This window comes from Carassius carassius, chromosome 7 (assembly GCF_963082965.1).
Source record: "Carassius carassius chromosome 7, fCarCar2.1, whole genome shotgun sequence".
In the NCBI taxonomy this organism is placed as follows: Eukaryota; Metazoa; Chordata; class Actinopteri; order Cypriniformes; family Cyprinidae; genus Carassius; species Carassius carassius.
This window is the reverse complement of record NC_081761.1, coordinates 700,469-712,925: the sequence shown is the minus strand read 5'-3', so window position 1 is coordinate 712,925 and position 12,457 is coordinate 700,469. Positions and strand designations below refer to the sequence as shown.

Genomic DNA, 12,457 nt, shown 5'->3' with positions numbered 1-12,457 from the left:
CTAAAATTTAAATAAAGTTAACATGCAAGTAGAAATCATTTAAACATTTTCATTCAAAATATTTTAAACATCTATAATGTCTATGTCTGTAAATTGGTATCTTAATGATACAAAATTTTAAGAACAATAAGTATAAAATTAAGCACAAAAAAAAGATTACAGCCAAATTATTTAAAATGTTAATTTAATATATACACATACATATATATATACACATACTGTATATACGAAAATAACTTAATATTAATATTATTCTGATTTCTGAAGATCATGTGACACTGAAGACTGCTTTAAAACAGCTGCTTTAAATCGTAATAATTAATATTTCAAAATATTTACTGTATTTTTGATCAAATAAATACAGTCTTGCTGAGCAGAAGACACTTGTTTTTAGGTACATAAAAAATCGTACTGTTCTCAAACATTAATGTATGATGTGTGTGTTTGAGATGTTTGTACAGAAAAATGTTGTTTAATTGTTGATAAAGGATCATTGTTGATTTTTGTAGGTGATGAGAGAATGGGAAGAGGCCGAGAGACAGGCAAAGAGTTTACCACGCAATGACAAGAAGGCTGTGATCCAGGTCAGTTTGCATCGTGGAAAACTCCCCTCACTCTTACTTTTCCTCGAGGCTTTGCTTGACTTTTGTGTTTCTCCCGCAGCACTTCCAGGAGAAGGTGGAGGCTCTGGAGCAGGAGGCAGCCAGCGAGCGACAGCAGCTGGTGGAGACACACATGGCGCGGGTGGAGGCGCTGCTAAACGACCGCCGACGCCTCGCTCTGGAGAGCTATCTGTCTTCCCTGCAGGCCGATCCACCACAGGTACACACTTCAACATAAAGACTCACTCTTTTCATAGAGTTCTAGCTCAGTCTTTCTCAGTTGGTCTCACCCGCACAAGATTTGGTGGCACTTTTTGCTACTCTCTGTTAGTGCTAACTGGATCTTAGCACTGCGTTCCACAACAATGATCACAACATTCTTTTGAATAGATTAGAAAACTTTGTTGACATTAGTGGAAGTGACCGCCATCAGTTCAAGAGGTATCATATTGATCACTAGTGCAGTATGGAGTACCTCAAGGCTCAGTACTAGGGCCGTTACTTTTCACGCTTTGGGGAGATATTACATTACATTACATTATTAATTTAGCTGATGCTTTTATCCAAACCAACTTACAATTGCTATATATGTCAGAGGTCGCACGCCTCTGGAGCAACTAGGGGTTAAGTGTCTTGCTCAGGGACACGTTGGTGTCTCACAGTGGATTCGAACCCGGGTCTCTCACACCAAAGGCATGTGTCTTATCCACTGCCATCAACACCCAGATATCATCAGGAAACACAGTGTTCACTTTTGCTGTTATGCTAATGATACTCAGCTCTATTTCTTTGTGGCCCGTTGAAACATACAGATTGGAAAAACTGTCTGCATTTATTTGACCCAAAATACAGTAAAAATTGTGAAATATTATTGAGATTTAAAATAACTTTTTTATGTGAATACGTTGTAAACTGTCATTTATTTCTGTGATCAAAGCTGAATATTCAGCATAATTATTCCAGTCTTTACTAGCTAAGTTTCCGTCCAAAGTTTCGAATTAACCTTATGCACAAAACTGGAATATTGCATAAAACATTTCCGAATAAAGTTTCCATCCAGTGCATTGAAAAGAACAAAATCATCCCTTCCCGAAGTCAATTTCTCTAAACCGTGCACTGTTTGTCCTGCTGATTATTTTTAAAAGCACCACATTCACCTGTAAAGTTATGTATTATAATATAATAATAACGTGTATATATCTATGAGGCGGGTTTGACTCAGATTTTTTTTTTCTCCCTTTTCAAATTTCATATCAAATCAGAAAGGCATTTATTTATAAATAAAAATGAAGGAAATTATAAAAAAAGTTGCAAAAATCATTAGGACATTAAGTAAAGATCATGTTCCATGAAGATATTTTGTAAATATATCAAAACTTAATTTTTGATTAGTAATATGCATTACTTGAACAATTTAAAAGATAGTTTTTTCAATATTTTGATTTTTTTGCTCCCTCAGATTCCAGATTTTCAGATATTGTCCTCCTAACAAACCAGACATCACTGGAGAGATGATTTAGTCAGCTTTTACATGATGTAGAAATCTCAATTTCTAAAGATTGACCCATATGGCTGGTTTTGAGGTCCAGGGTCACACACAGAGAAGCTTCCCATCATGCACTGTGCTGATCTCAGATCTCTGATCTTCATCTCGTCTCTCGTTAGCCGAGGCACGTGTTCAGTCTACTGAAGAAGTACGTCCGCGCCGAGCAGAAGGACCGACAGCACACGCTCAAACACTTCGAACACGTGCGCATGGTCGACCCCAAGAAAGCGGCGCAGATCCGGCCTCAGGTACCAAAGTCAAAAATGTTTTATTATTTTATTGTTGTTGTTTTAGTAGTAGTAGGCAGCTCCTTTTGGACAACAATCTAGTCCCCCAGGGTTTATATGGAGCCTATGAAGATGAGCAATCTTTGGGGCAGAAGCAGATCACAGGCTCAGTGACCCTTCCGACATTTGACCTGTGACCTCTGACCTCAGGTGCTGACCCATCTGCGTGTGATCGAGGAGCGGATGAATCAGTCTCTTGGTCTGCTGTACAACGTGCCCGGAGTCACTGAAGACATTCAGGACCAAGTTGGTGAGTTTGTGAGGACGGATAAAGAAACATGACCTTTGACACCTGCTGAACCAGGATTATTAACTAAAACTAAAGATTTGTTACTGTAACGGAGCGTCGCACATGACATGCAGGGGCAAACATTTCTAAACGGTTACAATTAACAACAGAGCCCAAACTGCTCAATTACTATTTATTTTTAACTATAGTAATCAACACTTAAATAAAAAAATTGTATGTAAACGTAAGTTGTTTTTAAATTAACTTCTAAATTACACCCCTAAAATATATATATATGTATATGTTTTTTTTTTCCCGTCATACCAGAATATAAAAAAAATGAATAATAAATAAATACAAATAATTTGACTTTAGCTATAATAAAATATATTTATAAATTAAAATAAATAAATGCTAACTGAAATAAAATAGAATATATAAAAACTATTTTAAGTACTTAAATACCTCAAATTGAAATAAAATTAATAAATAAATAAAAAACAGACAAAAACAACAAAATTATAAGGCAACATTGCTCATTTTCATTTAGGTTTACTTGAAGATTCAAAATAACTAAAGCTAAAACTGAAATAAAATTTATAGACATTTAAAAAAAAATTGATATAAACGAATTCAAAATATTATAAAGAATGCTAATAGTATCTCAGTGATAGTAAAATAGCCCTGCGCTGAGAATGCTTGAGCTCTTTTTATTCTCTGTTTGGAGCTGCATCAGTGTCATTGATTGTTGAAGCTTTGCTGAAGTGATTGTGTATGAACTCATCTGTGTGTGATCTCACGCTCCTCTTCACCTCCTGCTGCTTTATTTGTGTGCCCTGCGTCACTGCACCATCTGTTCTCTCTCTCTCTCTCTCTCTCTCTCATTAAGTGTGTGTGTAATTAAAGCTCTGATCAGCAGGTTGTTTACTCTGTAATCCTAACGTAGCATCATCATCTCTTTTCTGCCATTTCTTCTCTTTTATTTGCTCAACGCAATGTTTTCTTCCCATGATCACTTGATTTCTGATCTTGGTTTAATTCACTCTCATTCAGCATCAAAAAAATAAATAAAAAAGAACAAAACAAATTGAACTATTTAAAAGTAACATTTGACATCTTAAAAAGTTTCTATTTATTATGTACATTTGTTTTATTGCACTAACTGAAATAAAATGAACATCAGAAAAAATATATAAAACATTTGTATTTATTTCAGATAGTTCCCATCTCAACATTTTTGCTACAATGACTTAAACTAAAACAAACAAAAAAAAATAGTTAGATATATATATATATATATTTAAAATATAAAATAAATAAAAAAATATATTCAGTGCAAAAATAAAGCTTTAAAAAAATAGTAATAAATAGTTATATTTAAAATTAAAATAATTTCTTTTTTGACAAAAAATAACACTTTTCCCTCTAAATTGCTGAACAAATATAAATTATGTATGCATAATTTAAGTATTTATTGTACTGCATTTACTGTATGCTGATTTAAATAAAAATGTTTTATTAGTCTTTTATTGTAATACAATAAAATGACAAAAATCTATAAATTATGAATATGAATATGAATTATGAATTCCTATGAACATAGATAGATAGATAGATAGATAGATAGATAGATAGATAGATAGATAGATAGATAGATAGATAGATAAATAAATAATCACTGAATCAATGACTCGGTGTGTGTGTGTGTGTGTGTCAGAGCTGTTGCAGCGCGAGCAGCAGGAAATGTCGGCTCAGTTAGCGAATCTGCAGAGCGACGTGAGGGTGAGTTACGGGAACGATGCCCTGATGCCCGACAGCACCGCCAGCCTCCACCTGCTGCCCTCAGAAGACACACAGAGCTTCATCCACCCAGAGAGCTTCAACCAGCCCAACACACAGAACCACGGTATACACACACACACACACACACACACATGCAGTCAAGTGATGATATCTCAGATCATTATTTAGTTCTGTGCAAACTTCATATAGCCAAAATTGTAAATTCTACGTCTTGTTACAAGTATGGAAGAACCATCACTTCTACCACAAAAGACTGCTTTTTAAGTTATCTTCCTGATGTATCCAAATTCCTTAGCATATCCAAAACCTCAGAACAACTTGATGATGTAACAGAAACTATGGACTCTCTCTTTTCTAGCACTTTAAATACAGTTGCTCCTCTACGCTTAAGGAAGGTTAAGGAAAACAGTTTGACATCATGGTATAATGAGCATACTCGCACCCTAAAGAGAGCAGCCCGAAAAATGGAGCGCAGCTGGAGGAAAACAAAACTAGAGGTATTTCGTATTGCTTGGCGGGAAAGTAACCTATCCTACAGAAAAGCATTAAAAACTGCTAGATCCGATCACTTCTCTTTTAGAAGAAAAAAAACATAACCCCAGGTATTTATTCAATACAGTGGCTAAATTAAGGAAAAATAAAGCCTCAACAAGTGTTGACATTTCCCAACACCACAGCAGTAATGACTTTATGAACTACTTTACGTCTAAAATCGATGCTATTAGAAATAAAATTGCAACCATTCAGCCGTCAGCTACAGTATCACATCAGACAGTGCACTATAGACCCCCTGAGGAACAGTTCCACTCATTCTCTACCATAGGAGAGGAAGAATTGTATAAACTTGTTAAATCATCTAAACCAACAACATGTATGTTAGACCCTATACCATCTAAGCTCCTAAAAGAGGTGCTTCCAGAAGTCTTAGATCCTCTTCTGACTATTATTAATTCCTCATTGTCATTAGGATATGTCCCCAAAACCTTCAAACTGGCTGTTATTAAGCCTCTCATCAAAAAAACACAACTTGACCCCAAAGAACTAGTTAATTATAGACCAATCTCGAATCTCCCTTTTCTGTCCAAGATACTAGAAAAGGTGGTATCCTCACAATTATATTCCTTCTTAGAGAAAAATGGTATATGTGAGGATTTCCAGGATTTAGACCGTATCATAGTACTGAGACTGCTCTCCTTAGAGTTACAAATGATCTGCTCTTATCATCTGATCGTGGGTGTATCTCTCTATTAGTTTTATTGGATCTTAGTGCTGCGTTTGACACAATTGACCACAACATTCTTTTGCATAGACTTGAACACTTTGTTGGCATTAATGGAAGTGCATTAGCATGGTTTAAATCGTACTTATATGACCGCCATCAGTTCGTAGCAGTGAATGAAGATGTATCCTATCGATCACAAGTGCAGTATGGAGTACCTCAAGGCTCAGTACTAGGGCCACTACTCTTCACGCTTTATATGTTACCCTTGGGAGATATTATCAGGAAACATGGTGTTAGCTTTCACTGTTATGCTGATGATACTCAGCTCTATATTTCTTCGCAGCCCGGTGAAACACACCAATTTGAAAAACTAATGGATTGCATAGTCGATATAAAAAACTGGATGACGAGTAATTTCTTACTGCTAAATTCTGAAAAAACAGAGGTGTTAATTATAGGACCTAAAAACTCTGCTTGTAATAACCTAGAACACTGTCTAAGACTTGATGGTTGCTCTGTCAATTCTTCGTCATCAGTTAGGAACCTAGGTGTGCTATTTGATCGCAATCTTTCCTTAGAAAGCCACGTTTCTAGCATTTGTAAAACTGCTTTTTTCCATCTCAAAGATATATCTAAATTACGGCCTATGCTCTCAATGTCAAATGCAGAAATGTTAATCCATGCATTTATGACCTCAAGGTTAGATTATTGTAATGCTTTATTGGGTGGTTGTTCTGCACGCTTAGTAAACAAACTACAGCTAGTCCAAAATGCAGCAGCAAGAGTTTTTACTAGAACCAGGAAGTATGACCATATTAGCCCGGCCCTGTCAACACTGCACTGGCTCCCTATCAAGCATCGCATAGATTTTAAAATATTGCTTATTACTTATAAAGCCCTGAATGGTTTAGCACCTCAGTATTTGAATGAGCTCCTTTTACATTATAATCCTCTACGTCCGCTACGTTCTCAAAACTCAAGCAATTTGATAATACCTAGAATATCAAAATCAACTGCGGGCGGCAGATCCTTTTCCTATTTGGTGCCTAAACTCTGGAATAACCTACCTAACATTGTTCGGGAGGCAGACACACTCTTGCAGTTTAAATCTAGATTAAAGACCCATCTCTTTAACCTGGCTTACACATAACATACTAATATGCTTTTAATATCCAAATCCATTAAAGGATTTTTAGGCTGCATTAATTAGGTAAACCGGAACCGGAAACACTTCCCATAACACCCTATGTACTTGCTACATCATTAGAAGAATGGCATCTACGCTAATATTAGTCTGTTTCTCTCTTATTCCGAGGTCACTAGCCACCAGATCCAGTTTGTTTCCAGATCAGAGGGTCACTGCAGTCACCCGGATCCAGTACGTATCCAGACCAGATGCTGGATCAGCACCTAGAAAGGACCTCTACATCCCTGAAAGACAGCGGAGACCAGGACAACTAGAGCCCCAGATACAGATCCCCTGTAAAGACCTTGTCTCAGAGGAGCACCAGGACAAGACCACAGGAAACAGATGATTCTTCTGCACAATCTGACTTTGCTGCAGTCTGGAATTGAACTACTGGTTTCGTCTGGTCAGAGGAGAACTGGCCCCCAACTGAGCCTGGTTTCTCCCAAGGTTTTTTTCTCCATTCTGTCACCGATGGAGTTTCGGTTCCTTGCCCCTGTCGCCTCTGGCTTGCTTAGTCGGGGTCACTTCATCTACAGTGATATCGTTGACTTGATTGCAAATAAATGCACAGACACTATTTAACTGAACAGAGATGACATAACTGAATCCAATGATGAACTGCCTTTAACTATCATTTTGCATTATTGACACTGTTTTCCTAATGAATGTTGTTCAGTTGCTTTGACGCAATGTATTTTGTTTAAAGCGCTATATAAATAAAGGTGACTTTGACTTGATACTTACTCACACACACTTACACACACACACAGAATTACACAAACACACACACACACTCACACACACACACAAACACACAAAAAATGTCAGATCAAGTCAACAGACATTTTTCTTGAGTGCAGAATCTAGTTTTGATGTGAATATGAAGTCAATGGGTCGCTTGTGTCTCTCTCTGCAGTTGAGTCGGTGGACGTGCGACCGGTCCCAGACCGAGGCCTGCCGACCCGACCTGGTACTTCTAATTAACATATTAAAAAATTTATTTCGTTTAATTTAATCTAATAATCACCCCAGCAAAAACATGCATGTGTAGATGGGCTGATGTAAAACTCATATTCAGAATGTCAAGCTGAAACAGAAGTGCATGTAAACCGTCAATTCCAGCTGCATGAGCTGAAAACGATTCAAAACCTAAACACTTGTATTTCCAGTGTTTAATATTGTTTCTGTGTTTGTGGTTCAGTGTCTGGACTGAAGCCTGACGATGTTCCCGAGCTGCAGATGGAGGCTGAAGAGAGACACAGTGAAGTTTACCATCAGAAACTGGTACATTTACATATTAAGACTGAAATATGTCAACCAGAATATCTAATCTAAACATTACAAAAAAGCGTTTTATTATAGACTTTATTATAAAAACTTTTAGGGCTATCAAAAAACTGAATATGAAATGGTTAAAAAAGATAAATATGAAACTATAGCCACCAGTAGGTGGCAGCAACTCAGTGTCTTAATGAGGGAGTCATTGAATTATTCACTCAACCGATTTGTTCAAACAGATGATTCATTCAGAAATGAAGCAAGTGAATGAATGAATCACTAAATAATTGACTCACTTGATTTGTTCAAACTGCTGATTCATTCCTAAACAAAGCAAGTGAATGAATAAATCACTGAATCATTGACTCCATTTTTTAAAAAGTCAATGAATATCTGACTCACTCGATTCAATTAAAAATGTGGATTCATTCAGTAACAGATGACTGCTGTGTTTCGATCAGGAAATTTGGAAAAATATTTGAAAAACATTTATTTGTGACATTGAGCCAAACAGACAATACTGACAATATTGTTTAAAATGTACCATAATATGAACTGTTGTGTAAAACCAGTAACACATTAGCAAAAGTGCAGATATTGGGGAAAAGCAGCACTCTTGTTGGTGTGAAACTTTATCATATGAACTAAATATGTAAAATTTTTACCTCGTATCTTGAATTTTAAGCTCATATAACTGCATTCTAATAGGCTTCATTTCGCAGTCAGTCATCCTGCATGTTTAGTATTTTATGATGCAGGACGTCTCAGATGAGAGTTCAGCCCGTGTGACTGTATTCTTATGTTCGTCTTTTGTTTCTGGTGTTCAGGTTTTCTTCGCCGAGGACGTGAGCTCCAACAAGGGAGCTATTATTGGCCTGATGGTCGGAGGTGTTGTCATAGCAACCATCATCGTCATCACCCTAGTGATGCTGAGGAAGAAGCAGTACACCTCCATCCACCACGGAATCATTGAGGTCAGTCGGTGCACACACACGTGTTCGTTAGTTCATCCCGTGACATGATGACATATGAATCAAAATAGTCGAAATAGTGATTCATTTGAAGTCTGAATCTTTTGTCTCTCAGGTGGATGCTGCTGTGACCCCGGAGAACCGTCACCTGTCTAAGATGCAGCAGAATGGCTATGAAAACCCCACCTACAAGTTCTTCGAACTTATGCACAACTGATGTGTGACGCTCCTCTTCCTCCCTGTTTCTCCTCCTCCTCCTCCTCTTCATCTCTGCAGACAGTGCAGGAGACACCAGCACTACCTCATTGCTCATTAACATCTCGCTTCCTATTGGCCACTTCACATGACTGTCAATCAAACATGACTTTCCCATTGGCTGGACGAATATGAACTCGGTCAGTTTCAAGTTATTGAAGATGCGGTTTCAATCTAAATGCACAATTGAGATTGAATGTATAATTCAGATTTAGTTTTGAATTCAGTGCTGATTGTAAAACTGGGCTGGACAAGCATGAACATGAGTTTAATGCTGTTGGAGTCAGTTTGAGTTTAAACTGAACATATGGAGTTGATTCACATCAAATTCAATGCACAGTTTTGAATTCATCTCCAGATTTTCAGCTATAAAATTCTGTTGGCTGAACGGACATCGTCTTAATCAGATGGGGTCCTATTCAAGTAATTGAAATGCAGTTTCAAATTGAATGCACAATTCAAATCACACTTCAATCTGAATTCATACTTCACTTCGATTCACTGCCGATTGTTCAGCTCTAACCTTCTATGGGCTAGAAGACTATGAACATGATCAGATTAATGCTGTTTGGGTCAGTCTCAAGATTCAGTTTCAGACTGAAATGGACAATTCAGAATCCGTTCAAATTCAAATCACTCATACTGTAGAACTGAATTCATCATTTCAAATCAAATCAAATTGATTGCATAATTTGAGTTCAATTAAAATCACAAATTGGATTAAACACAATTGAATCAAATTAAATTCATTTCAATTGTCAATTTAGTTCAGTTCAAACTGAACAAATGAAGTCTGAAAATAAATTTTTAAATTTGATAGACATCAAATTCAATTCACGGTTATGAATTCACTCCAGATTAACTATGACTTCCAATTGTCTGGACAAACATGAGTTCAGTTTCAAGTTGAAAATTCCAATGCAGAGTTCAAATTCAGATCACAAATCAGATGATTCAAATGTAGTTTTAAATTCACTCCTGATTTCACTTATAACATGCAACCAATGTGGACCAATGTGAACATGATGATATCAATGCATTTTGGGTCAGTGTCATTTTTCAAATTAACTTTGAAAATTCAGTTTTAAATGTGATTTCAATTCCAATTCAATGCACAGTTCTATATATTAACTCCAGATGTCTGCTGGACAAACATGAAAATGATCAGTTTAAGTTTCAAATTGAATTCACACTTCACACTGAATGCAAAATCCAAATTTCACTCCAGATTTTATTAGCTGTGACATCCGATTGGCATGAATGTGAAGAGGTTTGTGTTGTTAAGATCAGTTTCAAAGTTCAATTTAAATTGAACACAAAGTTTGAAAATTCAGTGATCCACTTCAAATTCAGTGCACCGTTCTGGATTAACTCCAGATTTGATCTCACCATTCCCTTTCTGAATCTGGTCTGTATTGAGCTGGGTCTTGTGTCGCTGCACTGTCTGCTCTCGCACTACAGTGAAACACTGGGATATCTGAGGATGATTGTATTCAGAGAGACACGTCTCCTCTCTTCCTCTTCCTCCTCTTCATCGTACACCGACTGCAGCTGCGCTGTGTTTGGTGATGCATTAAACCCGTCAGAGATTATTCTAGTAATTGATGTCCTTCTGAATGAGATCTTTGAAATGTTTGATTGTTTCTGGTTTCTTCTTATCTTCAAAAAAAAAAAATATTGTAAAAAATTAATTTGCCAAAAAAATTGCAAAAGTAATGCAAAACTAAAAAGGCTTGTTGTACTATGTAGTGCATGATAGAAATAACGAGGGGAAGACTTTTCTGCTATTTGGATCTTGGTCTTTTCTCACTTAGAGACGTTTTAGCAGGAATAACTTGTGATTTGTGATTTGAGTTGCACAAAAAAGGACTCAATTGGCTTCTGCTTCTGATAGAACTTAAACTGGATGATTTCAAGATCAGGTTGAGATCCTGTCGATGTACATTTTACTGTCTTGTTTTCGTCCAATGGATTTCAGAGATTTATTGACTTCTTCTTTATATTTAATTTGATGCTCCATGGGACTCGTGGTTGTATGTGTTTTTTAAGCGTGTTTTCGTTGTTCTGTCTGTTTGTATGTTTCTAGTCTCTTTTTTGTTCTTGGATCACTCTTTGTCTGCAGATGTAGAAAGTGTTTTCTCCTCTTTATCTCTCGTGTTATGCATCAGTCAAAGTTTTCAGAAACTGATGCAGTGATCTGAGAGAGAAAAACACATTTGTCTCACTGCTAAATCAAAAGAAAAAGCTTTTTGCAATGCATAATTTTTTTGACATTACTGTAATGCAGGAAAATGCATTTCAATTGTGCAGTTGTAAGGATTTATCATGATTGTATTGAGTGTTATTAATGAATGTTGAGTTTTTATAAATTTCCATTGATTGCTGCATTACAGTAATGCAGATTTGTGGTTAAATATGCTTAATTTACATGCAAACAATGTGGCAATGCAAAAAAAAATGAATGGCTGTTGGTTTTCTTCATGCAAAATAATATTTCATATTTTTTTCTTTTGATTTTGAGGTGAAATATGAGCTGTACGTCACTCACACACGTGTTTTCGTTGTAGTCATGAATGATAATGAGTTATGATGTGACCTCAGGATCTGAAATGACTTTGATTGACAGCAGATCACTGTAAATGGTTCATAATCAATACTCACCCCATCTGATGAATGTCAATCAATGGTTTACAGAATCTCCCTCATGTTTTCAGATCAGTGATGAATCCTGGTTAATTGTTGCTGTGGTTCGATCAGATCTGAGGTGATTAGATAAAGATTATGATGATGATGAGGTTCTTTCAGTGGCATTTTTCTGTGCATCCTTTGCTTTGATTGGAAATAATCTGCGCTTTCTACGCTGTATTCCATAAATAAAGTTTTAAATGTACATACAGACTTGTTTTGTCATGGCTCTTTTGTAATATATATATATATATATTTTTTATATATATATATATATATATATATATATATATATATATATATATATGATTTTATTTTTTAAACAGAGTAAGTCTCTTCTGCTCATCAAGGCTCCTCCAGTCTTCAGTGTCACATGATCTTCAGGAATCA

At 36.2% G+C, this 12,457-nt stretch overlaps 1 protein-coding gene across 1 annotated transcript in view; it reads left to right on the top strand.

The window, feature by feature from the left end:
- LOC132143338 (amyloid-beta A4 protein-like) overlaps positions 1–9,611 on the top strand; it is an 88,022-nt gene extending 78,411 nt beyond the window's left edge. Inside the window, exons 9-17 of the mRNA XM_059553462.1 lie at positions 510–584; positions 664–822; positions 2,268–2,396; positions 2,586–2,685; positions 4,382–4,570; positions 7,795–7,848; positions 8,080–8,162; positions 8,984–9,130; positions 9,243–9,611. Coding sequence (XP_059409445.1) covers positions 510–584; positions 664–822; positions 2,268–2,396; positions 2,586–2,685; positions 4,382–4,570; positions 7,795–7,848; positions 8,080–8,162; positions 8,984–9,130; positions 9,243–9,344 — 1,038 coding nt within the window. The 3' untranslated portion in view covers positions 9,345–9,611. The remainder of the gene's footprint in view (positions 1–509; positions 585–663; positions 823–2,267; positions 2,397–2,585; positions 2,686–4,381; positions 4,571–7,794; positions 7,849–8,079; positions 8,163–8,983; positions 9,131–9,242) is intronic.
- Positions 9,612–12,457: the final 2,846 nt, after the last annotated feature.